This window comes from Perca flavescens, chromosome 1 (genome assembly GCF_004354835.1).
Source record: "Perca flavescens isolate YP-PL-M2 chromosome 1, PFLA_1.0, whole genome shotgun sequence".
NCBI classification, from domain to species: domain Eukaryota; kingdom Metazoa; phylum Chordata; class Actinopteri; order Perciformes; family Percidae; genus Perca; species Perca flavescens.
In genome coordinates, this window is record NC_041331.1 from 17,931,572 (window position 1) to 17,948,534 (window position 16,963).

General features: G+C 41.5%; 2 protein-coding genes across 2 annotated transcripts; both read left to right on the forward strand.

Moving 5' to 3' along the window:
- The first annotated feature begins 5,031 nt into the window (after positions 1 to 5,031).
- Positions 5,032 to 12,754, forward strand: obi1 (ORC ubiquitin ligase 1). Its single transcript, XM_028587175.1, has 6 exons — positions 5,032 to 5,255; positions 5,504 to 5,639; positions 6,984 to 7,069; positions 7,389 to 7,610; positions 7,881 to 7,969; positions 10,827 to 12,754. The coding sequence occupies exons 1-6, from the start codon at positions 5,184 to 5,186 to the stop codon at positions 12,193 to 12,195; spliced, it is 1,974 nt and encodes a 657-aa protein (XP_028442976.1). The 5' UTR covers positions 5,032 to 5,183; the 3' UTR covers positions 12,196 to 12,754.
- A 1,328-nt stretch (positions 12,755 to 14,082) lies between these two features.
- On the forward strand, positions 14,083 to 15,680 carry pou4f1 (POU class 4 homeobox 1). Its single transcript, XM_028585088.1, has 2 exons — positions 14,083 to 14,205; positions 14,640 to 15,680. The coding sequence occupies exons 1-2, from the start codon at positions 14,083 to 14,085 to the stop codon at positions 15,624 to 15,626; spliced, it is 1,110 nt and encodes a 369-aa protein (XP_028440889.1). The 3' UTR covers positions 15,627 to 15,680.
- Positions 15,681 to 16,963: the final 1,283 nt, after the last annotated feature.

Here is a 16,963-nt window from a genome sequence, read left to right on the forward strand (position 1 = left end):
TTTAAAAGACCACTCTCCTCCCTCTCCTCTTCACGTGCCCTCTGTCAGGTCAAGACAAGAAAAAAAGCAGACTTTTCTGACTTGTGGCATATATAGTTTCCAGTTATTTGGCAGCAAGAATAATGGGATAATATACATTTTTAATAGTCCATTTTCAGAATATTTAATAACCCTTCACCTCTGTGCATATGTGCATGCTGTTATAGATTCTGCGCTTTATCAATTGAACTTTCTGTTCAAAACTAAGCTGAAAATAGAATGAGAAAGAGGGCACAGGGAGGGGAAAATGGATGTAATTGATATCTCTGTTTCCTAAAAATACTGTGAAGATGATGGAGTCTGAGGAAGGCTTTGAATCACGGCCTTCTCTTTTGCCCCTAAACAAGACAAGTAGATGGATGGCTTTGAGCAGCCTAATCCGACAGTGAGTGATTGACCGTCCTGTCAAAGGCCTAATGTGCTACCAGAATAGTGGAGTAGGCTGTTTATTCTGATCAGACTTTCTTGATATATAATCATTAATCTATTGCAAAACAGGTGTTTAAAGCAGCATTGAGACATGTGTTGTGGGAGTTTCTCACTGAGCATCACAGCTTTTTATCAATTACCGTAAATAATTCATAGATATATCTTCTGGATTTCAGTTGTGTCTAAAAATAATTGGTTGGAGAATGTTTGCATGAAATCAGGGTAATTTGACCATAAGAGCAGTGTGGTTGCACTATTGCAAGGCTATTTGATTTTGGTCACTTTATAATGGATTTCCAGCTTGTGACACAATATAATATAGATTGGTATAGCTATATGAGGCATTAGAGATTCAAGTACTTTATGTCCTATTTATTCCTTATGTGCCACAGGCCCCGTGTCTTGAGATATGACCAGCTCAACACAGAAACCTTTAATAAAATAAAAAAGTAAAGAGGGGAAAATAGAGATTTACAGCTGGCCATTTTGACAGTAGACTTGATATAAGGTGTTCATAACAAGTTTTGCATTTTATTCCTGGTCCCCTCACACACATTTTAATCATATTTTATGTGATCTATGTATGCAGCACTCATCCTCTCTCTGTCACCCAACCTCTCCAATGTGTCCCTCTTAAACAGATTGCTACAATAGTTGTAATGATGGTCCTTCCCAGCTGTGCTGCAGGAGAGGGGAAGGGAGCAGCAGGCTATAGTATTACCATAATACCCGCTCCCTCCCTCCATCGTCCCAAGGGCCCATGTGGGGCTGCATGGGGATGTGGGGTAACTCTGCTGTGGAGGGGACTCAACTGGCTTCTGGTCCTGCAGGCTGTGTGGATGTGTGTGTGTGTGTGTGTGTGTGTGTGTGTGTGTGTGTGTGTGTGTGTGTGTGTGTGTGTGTGACACAGGGCTGAACCTGCCTGTGGGCGATGTAATAAAAGCGCCACACACTGCTGGTAGTGATGGTGGCACTGCTGCTGCTGTAGCTGCAGAGGAGGGGATAAATATAAACCAGGCCTGCATCAAGGAGACGGCCCTCCAGTCACAGCCTGACTTACATCCTAATAATTAGGCCCCTTTCCAATAAACCAAGGATTTGTAGCCATGCATCTATTTTACTTGTGTTTGCTACTGCAGTGGGAGAGAGATGCATGCTCTGCTGCAGTCTCTGGATAAAGGTGAGGCTTTGAGAGGATTTCATTTCAGCAGTGTTGGAAAGTGATCAGAAACATTTGCCAAATTTACTTCCTGACGTTCAAACTTCAGAAGTTCTTTTTTTTTCTAATCAACATCTTATGGAAGTTACATTTATTTAACTATTTCATATTACTTTGTATATAATTTCTCCATTAAAGCCATTATGGTAAAATCAAAATTACTGGTACTTTCCAGTTCATGCACTCATTTGAAGCATACTGTATACATTCTGCCATTCTCACACAAACATACTCTACTGTCTCTGATAGTGGCTAATCAATAGATGAGGCCTGCAGTTGCCGTTGCATGTTATCTTAAACCTCCTAATGTGCACTGGCTAATCTTTTTAGTCTTATACTCGCTCCCCAACATGACCTCCTTCTTTGTGTTTTGTACTCTTTTGTTACATTTGAAATACACTATTGGATATTCATTATCTACGCATTATCATACAAAATGGGTGCTTATGTCTAAATATTTTACACAGTGTTTTAAACACCACCTTCTCTAAACTAGACTGTTGGTGTCTTTATGAGTAATATACTGCAATTCCAATAATGTGAGAACCTGTTGGGCATGATCCTAAAAAGTGATGTTACATGTTCTTCTCTTCCGGTATAATTGAAAATATTATACACCATATTTGTCTTATCATTCCCTTAAATGCAATACTTCAAATAGATTTCCCACCTCTGGCTACCTGACTGTTATTTACTTCCTATCTAAATCACATTGATGTGTGTTTGAGAATTTCTAGGAAGCACACTGGGGAAGACAAAGAGAGAGAGAGAGAGAGAGAGAGAGAGAGAGAGAGAGAGAGAGAGAGAGAGAGAGAGAGAGAGAGAGATGGGGTGGGGTTGCAGTCTAGGCAGGGGGTATCAGGCTAATTAAAGCAAGCATTTGTCAAAGATTAGGCCTTAAACAGAAAAGGTCATCTGAGCACCAGAGCGCACTGTTTCGCTGCTGTGCTCTTAGGGCAGTCTAAACCTTTCCAAGCTAAATGGTAAAGATGCTATTTGCAAGAGGTGGGGGGAGGGGATCCAGATCCCGACCAGTGGTAAGACTGACACACGGGTCATTGGTTCTTTACTGTCCATTACACATGCTGGTCAAATCTGGCAATCGGTGTCATTTAGGGATGAAAAATAAGTGCTCGAACAAGATCAATAGAGGCAGCCGTCTGTAACAGCTGTGATTAATTGACTGTCACCAATTAATGACTGGCCTGTTGCAAAGCAATGCAATCTTAGAGGGACAATGGGACATGTCGAAAATGTGTTTTTCTTTCATTTCAGTCCGTTACTGGTTATTCCAGAGTGAGTTTTCCAGTAACAAATTCACGAACCACTTCAGTTACAATTTGCAGGTTTACTATGGCACAGTAGAAAGTGCATCTTGCGTGGCAGGTGCTCTTTGAAGTCATTTGTGACATTGAGACGAATATGGGCTTGAATGAGAGCTCGTGCTGCAAAAAACATCTACGCAGGTTTTTTTTTAGTTCAATCAGAAAAGGTTACTAAAAATATTGGAATATTTCCTTGTTTGTATATACCTACTGTTTGAAGTCTGTATAATAAATTCTCATTTTACAGTGGTAATAAAAAGTAACATCAAATAATGTTATGCAAACTGATACTACATTTAGCTCAACTTATTTAACTTAATCATTTTAATCATGTACCTTCACTCCAAATGCTGTCATAAAACCAATAGTGCTATGAAAAATGAGTGCGAACAAGTGGTGGTCTGTGATGCATTTAATATTCCATTGAAAACAACCAAACAAGTACCGGTGATGTTTTCAAACTGGCATCAGTGTACAAGCTTTTTTGCAGCCAGTCAATTCTAATCATATTAGATCCTGAGAAGATGTCCTGGTTTGAGATACAATGAAGCACAGGACATGTTGGTTTAGATATGAGTAATGGCTCTGGAGGGCTAAACTGTGGTGGAGATGTAATTTAAAATATTTGTAGTGGAAATTATGCTAATATTAGATCACTCTGTATCATTATTTATAAAATAGATTGTTTACCTGAGATGAAGGCTTGCTAAATATTACATTGTAATCTTCATTATGGGCAGGCTTGAAATTAATGAATGAATGTGCTGTTGGTGGCATCTAAGTAAGGAATTGTCATTTTGCAGTAATTTGATATTGAAATAAAAAATAAAAAACGGTTTATAAGTTTTGCTGTAATTTATCATTTTGAGAAAAAAAAAATATATGGGATACCAAAGCTAAGAAACTACTTTCTTAGGTATTGAGAGCACATTGACCTATAGAAACCTAGTTTTCTAGTGATACCAACTCAGTAAGTCCCTGTCAGCTATATTTGTTTACAAGCTAATTTTAACCCAAATAGAAAGTATCTGTATGCTGCTGTATATCTGCGAGTATACAATTTAGTTATATTTACCACATTAAACTTTTGGAAACTCTTTATCCATTTTTAATATTTATTTTCCAGTATAATCTGTGAAATGCAAATCACACCCCAATTTCAGCATTCCTCTGGATGACGGTAGCTTTATAGACTGTTATGGGGAATACAGCTGTCTTGCCCATCAAACCCATGAGTTGACTTTTGCTCTGGATGCATATAAAATGATGTACAAATTTCAGTTCCCACCTTTAATATTCATTAACATAAAATCTGTCAATTGTGAATTAACATTTTAATTGCTTGGGGTTAGTCATCAAGTGGCCACACGTCATATATGGTCTGGAATAAATTGTTGTTGATATCAGCTATTTGAAAGTGTTGTAACATTAAAAACAGTTGAAGATGGTAAAAATAAACTTTTATGTTATTGCTCGATACTGAAAATACAAAAACCTAAACTTTACGGACAAATAGATAACATAGTTTTCTCATCTAAAACCTATGGACATACAATATATTATTCATTCTTTGTTTTATTCATCATGGAATGGACTTGCTGGCTGGGCTGATTTCATACAAAGTTATTGTTATGGGGAAAATTGAGAAGCTGACTAATTTTTAGAATGCTTTTTAAAACTATTTTAAATTAGCCTACATTTACGATCATGTGAATCATACACATTCCTTAACTTAGTTAATAGTTTTCTCAATTGTTTTGTTATTTCTTGTCAGACCAGAAAATCACCATGGCCAGAAAGAAATGCTAAGAACGTGTTCCAACTAATATTCATCATGCTTCCTACCCTTATTTCTTGAATATTTTCTTTCCTAAGTTATCTGCTTCCTCATGGCTTAGCCTTCTCTTTGGCCTGATCTTCATGACTTGACATCTTCTATTTCTTTGGACAGCCATGCTTCATGATTTTCCCACACTGATTACACTTGGGTTCTTTTCCACAGGTTCTCCCGCTGCACATCCCATGCTGCATTTCAGTTTTAAACGTTTGCGAAGTACAGCCTTTTAGGCCTTTTTGGCTTTCCGTAGATCTGAGACTCGGCGCGCTGCGCAGCGGGGACTGGTGGGAAAGTTTGTGTGTGTGTTTGTGCGCTGTGTATTCCTTCAAAAAGCATGGCTCTTAACTTTCAGACATCCACCCTTCATCTGACTTTGCCGATTTCATGCCAGATATGTCTCGGAAAGGTAACGTTGACTGCTGTTTCGTTTTTAAATCGTTAAAGTACGTCAGCCGCTAAACAAAGATGATGTGTTTACACGAGATAAACTGCTGCCTTAGTAACCTTAACGTTGTTACGTTACCAGTTTACCGTAACAAGACGTCTATGAAGCGGACATTAGCTACCGTAACTAACTTAAACTTGGTTGTCTGGCGTTAATGTAACTTATTGCAAAAGTAAACCAAGAATCCGCTCGTTTTTCTGTCTGTGCAGGTCAGGCAGCCGGTCATTTGTGCCAACCACCACGTGTTCTGCTCCTCCTGCATGGAAATGTGGTTAAAGAAAGCTAGCCAATGTCCCACCTGCAGAGTCCCCATCACAGCAGAGAACCCCTGCAGGGAAATCATCGGTGAGTAGCTCCATACCTACAAACGAAGGGGAAACGGACAAGGAAGTAGAGGCGGTAGCATCTGCACCATGTCACAGTTGAGTCATCGTGACATCATGTTTAATAAGGCATGCTGTTAAAGTTGCAGTTAAGTTCAGGCAGTTGCAATGTTCGTTTTATCAATAGCGCAATCAACAACCAAAAAATCCTGTTTTTGGATTATGAGTGAAATGAACTGCTATTGCTATTCACCCATTTGACAGCGGGTTGGACCATTATATCCACATACTTCATAGGAAGTTGTAGACCGTATCATTTCAGTGTAGTAAACTTCAGATTCATGTTAGGTCAGTTAAACTATATATACCATATACACTTATCAGTGACAGTGAGAAGTGCCAGCAAGGGTCAATTGCCAAATACTTTTAATGTAAGCGAAATATTTTGCAAACAATTTGTTATAATCAACTTTTGGAGGCTTGATCACCCAAATGCACCGTTCCTGTCTTCCTTGTTTTTGCTGGCCTGATCATTTTGGATCACAACATAAGACAGTAGGCTATACACTGATATGCTAACATGTAGCTCAGTCATAGCTAATGGGCTTCAGCCTTGGATGCTTTGAGTCATTCACTAAAATATATCTTGCAAAAGTTAGGTGGCAGTTTTGAAAACAAAAAAGTTAGCAGAGCTTTTTTTGCTGCAGTTCTGTCTTCTGTGCAGCCTCAACTTGTAATGGACGAGTTAATTAAAAAACTAAATCTATGAGCTAGTATAAAACACCTTTTTTGATCCCAGTTTGTGAATACAAGTTGAATTTTAATCAGCTGGGTCCGGTGACTGTACATAGCACCCCAGAAGTATTCTCTATGCACACATTCCTATCTTTTGTACCTATTGTATTGGTATCTTGCTGGCAAACCATATGCAACATGGAGCTGCTGGAAGACACATTTTTCACTTTTGGACTCAGGCAAGCTGTTTTTATCTGCTATAGTTTTTGTGCTAAGTTAGGCTAAAGATGTCCTGGCCCAATTACTGTGCTGCATGGAGTCTATGTTATATACAATGAATTGCTGTTCTAATATGAATTACTTAAGTGAAGGCTACAAGGACAGGACTTAAATATGTAATAAATATGACCTCTCTGCAGGTGGATTTGGGAGTCTGAGATACATTTACTTTTAGTTTAAAAGGCAGCACCTCAGCCTCTCATAGTTATGTTTTTGGGTAGCAACTATATTAACATAACTAATGCATTGTTGCATCTTCATCAAAGCTGAGTGACTTGGTAACATTACTTTAATATGTGTTATGTTGTCAAGTCTGTTTATCTGTTACTTTAATCATGTAATTCTGTTATAGGAGGCACAAATGATCACAATGATAGTCCTTCCATGAGGAAATGTCTCAGAAAAACCAGAGGGGAACTGCTTTTGCGGGAGTATGAGGTATGGGTTTATCATGCTATGTATTTTCACAGCAATAACAAGCAGGTTGATGCTCTTGAACAGAATTTATCAAGGGGTTCATCACCACAAAAACGCAAGCATAGACAATGAGGGGAGTTTCAATTGCAGCAGGCACCATCCACTGATGCAGGTAGATTCTATGAAGGCAATTCATTATTATTTCAGATTACAACACAGTGTTCAGCTTTTAGGTTTGCCTAAAAGCAATAGTAGCAGCTCTAACCTTCCAACACTGATGACACATGGATGCCTTTATTGTTAAAACCTGTTTTAAGTTTCACACTCTTCTCTTAAACAGGAGGAATTCGAAGGGCTCATCAGAGAAAACGAGGAGCTGAAAACAAAAAATCAAAGTCTGGAGTCACAACTGAAGACTGCTTTGGATCCCTGCAGCATTAATACACTGCTAACAGATGACAAAAAAGTTGACCCCTTTGTCCTGGAAGAATGGACCAACAAGCTGCGCGCTGCCACCGATGTTTGTGATAAAGTAAAGCAGGACATGGATAAGCTAAAGGAAGTACGTAACCTATAATAATCAATAAATTGTATTGACATCAACTATATTGATCGTATATTGATAACAGGGGTTTGCCATTCTGATTCATCATATCCTATGAAGGAATGAGGCAAACATTGACATTACCATCTTTCAATAGGAACAGTGATAAAGATAAGCTTACATGATGCTTCCGTCTGTGACATAAATACTATGCTTGGTTGAGTTTTGTTGCTACCTTTGTGGAATCCTTTGTAACATTTGGCAAATGTGTTACTTTACCATCCTTAGGCAAATAAGGCATTACGATCTCAAAATGTTGACCTTGTACAAGAGAATATGAGATTGAAAGCAGAGGTGGTGAGCAGATCTCCTCAGAAGTAAGTATCGTTCTTTTTCGTTTATAAAGCGCCCATATTATGCTCATTTTCAGGCTCATAATTGTATTTAGAGGTTGTACCTGAATAGGTTTACATGGCTTAATTTTCAAAAAAACACCATATTTTTGTTGTACTGCACATTGCTGCAGCTCCTCTTTTCACCCTGTGTGTTCAGGTCTCTGTTTTAGCTACAGAATGAGACATCTCACTTCTGTACCATCTTTGTTGGCAGTCGCACATGCGCAGTAGCTAGGTAAGGATCACATCAGCTATTCAGGTCAGTTACAAAGCAGGATTAGCCGGGAGACTTCTTCTAAACAAGGGCGCACTTCCAACTTTGCGTGGAATACCTGCAGAACAGGTACATGTAAGTCATTATTTTGTAGATTATGGAACTTGTGTGTGTTGTAGCAGTGTTTTGCCATTGAGAACAAAGTAGCCTGCTAGCGGTTAGCCAACAGCTCACCTGGAGACTGAAGGCAGGAATCATTCAGAAACCCATATCTCACTCAAAACAGCATTTTTTTGTTTGTTTTTTTTCTCAAGTTTGTATGCATGTGGAAGCACCAGAGACACAAAATAACACCCCAAATACCATAATATAATATGGGCACTTTTACTTGTATTTGGTTAGAAAGGGACAAATGCTTCCAAGTCAATGTCATGGGTAACAGTACAGACAAAATTAACTGTGAGAGATAGTTGTAGTTGCACATTTTAGCCATTGGGAGCAGTGAGGTAATTCTGTTTCAATTCAGTGTTTCAAGTTGGAAGCAGTAACTTGCTGCTAAGGTCTGTTTGGTTTGCTTGGCCCTTTCTCTGTCAAATCAAAAATGGTCATAGGCCACTTTCTATATTGATGTTTCAAAAGACAAAGCTGCGGGAGACAGAATTAAAAAGAAAAGCTAGAATTTTAAGTAGAGCGAGACCTCCTCCTGCAGTTCTCCCTTTCCCATCAGGCTTCATACAGTAACATTTACGAGTACTAACCATTGATTTCATCCTGATGGCGTGCCGTTATGTAGCAGCATGAGAATGACTGTCGCGTTTTCTTTGTAAAGCCCTTTGAAATGACATACTGTACTGTGAGGCTCTAGTTAGCTACAGAAACAAAGCTTGAATTAGCCGCAGCCCTGAGTCTACTGCACAAAGCTTCCTATCACGCCGCCTGTGACGTGTCCTCGTTTGAATGGCAGCGGTAGACAGTGCCGCGGCTTCAGCCTCTGGTCCTGGCTAATGCTGCCACCCGAACAAGGAGACTCCAGAGGCGGTGTGAGAGCAAACATAAACGCACAAACGAGCATGTGCTAGGCTAAAGGCTAACCCAAGCAGATTGACAGCAAATGTCCGCTCCCTGGACTATAAACTGGACTACATTTTTAAACACGATACATTCCTATATTTAATGTACATAAATTGATCACGATAAAGTCTCCTATCTAATAGTTTAGCCGTGAATTAGCTGCAGCACAGGGCCTTTGGCTACGGCAAACTAAACTTTCACCGAAGGGAGGTGTGCAATGGCAGAACAGCCAATTCTCTCTCTCTCTCTCTCTCTCTCTCTCTCTCTCTCTCTCTCTCTCTCTCTCTCTCTCTCCCTCTCTCCCTCTCTCCCTCTCTCTCTCTCTGAAATTACCTGTGATTAACCAAAGTCTCCTGTGACAGCTAGATTTACTAAAGCCTGAATACAGAGACAAGGAGGAGATGCAGAAGTCTAGTTATTCCACAGACTACTTTAATTACAATTTGATGAGAATTATTATATAATTTTTTAATCCTACCACAGCTTTAAGGCTGTTTTATATTTGACTAGCACAGTTTCCATTCAAAATGCCTGTTTGGAACGGTCCGATTGCTTGGCCATGCGCCACCCATCCGGCCCGTTATGAGAGCCAATCAGCAAAAATCTGCGTTAATAAACCACCAGAACCGGACTGAGTACAGAGATGGACGGGAGAAAAGGTGGAAGGCAATGAAAATAAAGAGTTTTTTTGTCTTAACTACATTTTAGTGCATGTTGATATCACCACACTCAGCGCTTAATGACAGGGGTGCTGTCTCGTCATTATTATCGTTAATGAATTTAACACTTCAGCAGAGGTATTCATTTTCAAACTGGCTTAGTGGCTTGACGGTTATAAAGTAACGTTAAAGTATGGATTTAATTAACGGGAGGTATTTTGCCTACGGTAATGTTATTAGTGTTATAAGTTGGCACACTTACACAACCTAGTCTGAGTGAGACAAGGGAAGAGAGCTCTCTGTGCCTGGTCAGCTCCGAGATAACGTTATCTTCTGCCGTCCGCTTAGAAGTGGTGAATTTACAGCTCACAGCAATTAATGTACGATAAAGTGTCTGGCTTTTGTTCTAGTGTCAGCAAAAAATAGCTTTTTAGTGAGTTTCCTCTTGGCTAAATGCTCTGAGTGAATTTAAGCTGTTTTTTTTATTATTATGAAAGGGTATCAAAGGAAGAGCCAGTGTTATGGCAGCGCTTTTCCCCCTCAACCTTCATTGTGCGATTGTTTAGTTTCAGTTAGTCAGTTTATTAATATCCAACATACAACGCTGTCCAAACTGCTCCAAATGTCAAACCCCAAGTTCATTGGGTTCCCAGGAAGCCAAATGTGAAGTAGATTGGACCAACGGTTCTTGAGTTGTTTGAAAAAAAAAAACACACAGTGGGTGTGTTGGTGCTTGATTTATAGTTGGATATCTTGGTTTTATTTTATTTTCAATTGCACAAGGTACATTTGCATGGTCAATTGAAAACCATTGTGTCACTCAGCTAAATGTTATGTGGCTTTTCTGTCATGATAACCCTTGAACAATTTAAAGAAAAAAATGATCTGTTCCCAGGTTTGGTCGTTATACAGTGGCAGCACTGGAAGCTAAAATCCAGCAGCACGAGCGTGATGTGGACCACTTAAAAAGGGCTCTGGAGCGCAGCGACCAGTACATCGAAGACCTGGAGTCTCAAGTCAGAAAGTCCGAGAAGCGACGTCTTGAAGGGCAGGAAGCATGCTGGAATAGCGAGGCCGAGGCAGAAGCTCCCACCCAGCCGCACAAAATCAACATGATGATGAGAAGCTTGAGTGACAACGAGAGAGAGTCAATCTGCAGCAATCCAGTGGCAGAAGGTCGAACGTTTTCTAGACATCACAGTTTGATGTTCATGCCGTCTGCAGATCACAACGAGTCTAAGAAGAATCTGACGGGTGACCAGAAAACCAAGGACTTGGAAAGCACCTCCTCTGACCTTTTGCCCACCACTCCGTCCTCTGCCTTCCGGTCCCTGACTCTGAGAAGCCCTGGCGTCCGTGAAAAGAAAGTTGCATTTAAACCTGCGTCTTATCTGAGGAGGCTTGATTTTGAAGACTTTCCCAGTCCTGGCGAAAGTAGCAGCACCATGGAGAACCAATTCAGCAGCCTCGACAAATTCCCCAACGACTTGCCTCCAATTACTGACGTGGAACCCTCAAAGTCTGTCTTCTGGGGTGGTTGGCAGAGATCTAAATCTAGTGACGAGTCATGTCCAGGTCCAAGTAAAGAAATCTCAGTTAAAGAAGAGGACGACGTAGATGATGACGAGCCTGGTGGCTTGCAGATTTCCAGCGAGGCCTCCATGGATGCCGCTTACATGGACAAAATCTCTGAGTTGGACTCCATGATGTTGGACGGAGAGAGCACCAGTAGCCGGGGATCACAGCTCTCCCTGGCTTCCTCCCCTCCCGCAGACTTGGACCACACTCTCGTCCCAGAACCACGAACCTGCCGGGATGGCCCGTCAAGCCGTGGTTGCAAACCTGTTATACAGTGTGACCAGAAGAACCACCCACCATGTGTCAACGTGGGTGGCACCTTGAACGAGAAAGAGGCTCCAAACGGCTCTGCAGAGGAATGTTTTGCTGCACTGGTGTCAGATAGGGAGAACGGTGCCAATGTCCCTGACTGTGCAGGGCACGAAGGGCCCTCTCAGACTGATGAACTGTCTTTTGACTTGCTGTTTGATTCACTGGAAGAGAATAAGGCCGGTGCTTCTGGCTCTCTCAGTCCAGCAAGCCAAGACCATGATCGTGTAAACCTTTCCTCCTCCCCCATCTGCACCGGTAAACCTGTGAACACAACGAGAGACAGACACACACTGAACATCAGCCAGCCGACAAAGAGGAAGTCTCACAGTCCCTTTAACACAAGCAGTCCCACAAAACTTTCAAAGCTCATGTGAAGGTTGTCAAAACGGAACCGGTGTGTTGTCACTGTACCGTGCGCCGTGGTGCGTTTTGTTCAGGTTTCGCAACCAAAACATTAACTCAATATTGCTTCAGAAAAAAATGTGTGAGTGTGATGCTCCGGTGTAAGTTATTGTCATTTGGTCTGTTATATTGTATGAATTGAAGACAAAATATGACAGCTTGGTCAGATTGGCAGTTTTTTGTGTAGTATGTTGTAGGTCTCAGTGGCAGTTAAATGCTTTTAAAGCCAGCCTTTACATTCTGAAATTCTGTCTGTGTTGTGATCTGGCAAACACTTCTGTGCTGTTCTTTGTCATACTGTAGTGCACCAGTTTTGGTGCCAAGACATTTTCATACTTTCAGCCTACTTGTATGTGTTTGTCATTTCAAGTTATTCAGTAAACGTGGTCCTCGTGGTAATCTTTTTATGATGACATGCAATACTGAAGACAGATGAACAATCACTGTCATGAAAAACTGATATTTTGAAATACATTTTGCAATGCAAGAGTGTTAAGAAAATAAAATAGTTATGCAAGGAGAAACAATGTATGAAACTGTTTTCTTTTGTGTTTCTTTGCATTGTCTCTTATTTTTTTTGCAGTGTCTTGATCACAGTCTTACATGGGCTACCATAGTGGCCTGCATTTTGTGGGGAATTTTCCACATTGGGATTTCTAGTGGAATTCGGAATTAATATTTAGTGGACATTGTGTTACTTCTTTCTTTGTGCTACTTTTCCACATAATTTGCATTACATTAAATGGTAATTATTAATCTGATACCATTAAAAGTATTAAAAAAAAAACGTATAGCTTGTTCATGCTGATAAATGCATGTTGTAGCCTATAACGACACACATTAGAGACCTCACGCACAGTAATTCCATTGTAGCAGAAAGCACCTTATCTATTATGCAAATTTAACGATATCATGTATATTTCACATACCTCTAATCGCTGCATGAAATTTTAATTGGGTAACCGTTGTGGTTTGAATAAATGAAGTGTTAATTCATTGGGATTAATTCATTTAGGTAAAGACTGTGTACAAGGTTACGCTGGTGTATTAAATCAATTTGTTTTTGCTCATCTGGCGATGATGGGCTTTAATGATAAGGCGGCGGTCTCATTACTTCTAAGGGTTAAGATGAGACAGTGGGCCGAGAACAGCCCACTGGCAAGGCGAGCAACCTACATATTTAACATTTTAGTGAAAAACTAGTCAATAAAATAAACAATAAATTATAATATTGCTTTCACTCATGACACAATAATGAATGATTAGCCTACTCATACTTTTTTCATCTTCCCCACCTATAATTCTATATTTGAACAACTTCCTGAAATCAGATAGATATAGCCCAGTATTAAGTATATGACAGCGAAAATCCACCGCGTTAAGTCAATGGTTTCCACACCTCCAAGGAAAGAATAAGACCTAAAGGCATTGGGACCTGCGCAGTTCGGTGGCTGGAGTGGAGTGGAGTGAGCCTTTAAAAAACGCAGGCGTCTAGTCTCCAGATGTTACAGCCTGCCCTGTGAGCAGTTTTTTAATCTGTCAGCCTGTTCACTGTTCTGGCAGTTTGTGTCTCGCGAGAGCAGCCGAGCACGGGCTTGACGAGATCTGAGGCGCTCAGGTGTAAGAGCCTCTCTCATCCCCAGCAGTGGGAAACAGTAGACAGATAAGTGCGTCTGAGAGACTGCAGGCATCTCTGTGATCTCCGGGCTCAAGGCTGCACTCGGCGCACTACACAGCGAACTACACTGCATCATTACTGGATAGGCAAAGGATCACTGTGTATCTATGACTATTTTCCTGCTCTTGTAGCAGTTTTCCCCCCTTCTTCCCGTGCACTTTAATTGGAGAAGCTCGCCAAGATGATGTCCATGAACAGCAAACAGCCGCACTTCGCAATGCATCCCTCTTTACCCGAGCACAAGTACACCACTTTGCATTCCAGCTCGGAAGCTATAAGGAGAGCCTGTCTACAAACTCCACAGGTAAATTATACCCCAAAAAACTTTGACTTTTTCTTTTTCGTACCTAGGCTGCATGTGGCGCTTGAACGCTGTTTGTGCGTAATAACAAGGGGTGCTCCAAGGCACATTCAGCCAAGACGCGCACTTAATGTTTTTTTCATGTATTCCGCGGCAATCACTCGGAATAGTCTTCTTTTTGAAAGCATGCTCACGCAAAGCCTGGTTTTAGCCTAGTGTTTTTGTATACATTTTTATGACTTGCCGCTTCGGAAGAATATTGCGGCTGTGTTATGTGTCGCCAAAAGTCCCGACTGACGGATACATTTATTTATGTTTTCTTATTTCTTCTTTTCTCTGACGTCTTCCTTTTTTCTCTCCTTGTCTTACCCCTTTTCTTACCCATTTCGCACTCCTTCATTCTCCCATCCTCTTCATTTTAATTGCCGCCCTTGCAGCTACAGAATAACATATTTGCGAGCCTGGATGAGACCCTGCTGGCCCGGGCTGAGGCTTTGGCGGCCGTGGACATCGCCGTGTCCCAGGGCAAGACGCACCCGTTCAAGCCCGACGCCACCTACCACACGATGAGCACGGTGCCATGCTCGTCGACATCCACTGTGCCACTGGCCCACCACCACCATCACCACCACCACCACCACCACCAGAACCTGGAGCCACAGGATATCATGGACCACATCACCTCGCCGTCCCTCGCCCTGATGTCCGGTGCGCACGACGGGTCCGGTGGAGGAGGCGGCGGCGGCGGCGGAGGTGGCGGCGCAGGGCTCATCTCCACCTCCTCTGCCCACCCGCACTCTCACATGCACGGCTTAAGTCACCTCTCCCACCAGGCTATGAGCATGAACTCGCCTCTCACCCACCACGGGCTCTTACCGGGCCATCACGGGGGGAGCCAAGTCGGCCCAGGACTCACTAACACCGGACTCTCCTCCATCAATGACTCAGACACAGACCCAAGGGAGCTGGAGGCTTTCGCGGAGCGCTTCAAGCAGCGGAGGATCAAGCTGGGGGTGACCCAGGCGGACGTGGGAGGCGCTCTGGCTAATCTCAAAATCCCCGGCGTGGGATCACTGAGCCAAAGTACAATTTGTCGATTCGAGTCGTTAACTCTCTCCCACAACAACATGATTGCGCTCAAACCTATCCTCCAGGCCTGGCTAGAGGAGGCCGAGGGGGCCCAGAGGGAGAAAATGAGCAAACCTGACATTTTCAACGGAGGGGAAAAGAAACGCAAGAGGACCTCGATAGCGGCCCCAGAAAAGAGGTCTTTGGAGGCTTACTTCGCCGTACAGCCTCGGCCGTCGTCCGAGAAAATAGCAGCTATAGCGGAAAAGTTGGACCTGAAAAAAAATGTGGTGCGAGTGTGGTTTTGTAACCAAAGACAGAAGCAGAAGAGGTTGAAATTTTCCGCTGCTCACTGATGGGCAAAGAAAAGAAAAAGAAAAAAAAAAAGTTATGGGACCGAATTTGGGGACCAAGAGACACTAAGACACCATTTTCAGTCTTTTGTCTCCAGCGATTTTACACGTTGGTGCACAATGGGCTTTAGATAGGCCTACCCATTTTATGAGGCTTCATATATCTTGTTTATTTTCACGTTATCGGTGAATGTGAAGTATGCAAATAACAGATTACACAAGTTTCGCTCAGTTGTTACGAGGGAAAAAGTTTAGCGACGTCGACATTGCCTTTTAAAACATGTTGAGGGAGGTAATTTGCTTGATACTATAGCGAGTTATTTTCTCCTGATAGGCCTATTATTTGAAGTATAGCCATTTACGAATTACCTCATTGATTGTTGAACTGTGTTTCTGGTTTGATTTTTGTCGTTGTTGGTATAGAATATTTCATGAATCTGTTCATTTATTCATGTGTTCATTTCTTCTTTTTTTGGAGGCTGCTATAAACTCAAGTTTAGTTGCAAACGTTTATGGCTATAACGAAAACATTGTTTAGGCCTGCATGGAATCCTAATTCACGGGCGGCAATTTAGGCTGTCACATCTAGAGATATATTTATTTTGAATTTGCACAAAAGACCCTTTAGGTTTATAGATTTGTTGATGTCGAAATGTTTTTTGTATATACAGACATCACTTTGTCACTTATCAGAGGTGAGCTCCAGTGTTCTGGAAATCAATTATAGGCTCTATTGACACCATTGGCATCACGAGGAGGAGTTCCAAACAGATCCAGAGAGCACGAAATCCTTGTCTGCTTCATCAAGGAGATATCACCACGAAAACAAAACAAGTTTTCTTTCATGTGTTTTAGTTTGCAGTGCAAACAGTCTATGCATTGGGAAAAAAAGAATCACTGCGTACACAGTAGAGCTGTCTACTGATAGACCTTCTTTTGTGGATGGTGTAAGTCACTGTTAAATGCCTGTTTTCATATCAAGATCACCACGTTGTTTGTCGTGTTAATTGTTACGGAAACGTTGTGTAAGTAATATATTTTACTTTGTGCACAAGTATGTTTACAAAACTGCGGCGACATGTGCATCATGGAAAAAATGTCCCACTGTCTCCTTCCCTCTCTCACAACTTCTCTCTACTCTCTTCTGTTGTTCTCTTACTTTCATTGGTACTATTCATCCTGTAAGCCAAATTCAACAGGGAGGTGTGTTCCAGCAATCTTCTAATAAATTGAAGGAAGAAATCGATGCTTTTCTGGTTGTGATTGGGCCCACACTAAGCATAATTATTACGGTCTTAATTTGAATGTATTACTGTGGCCACAGCTTCATATAAATGATG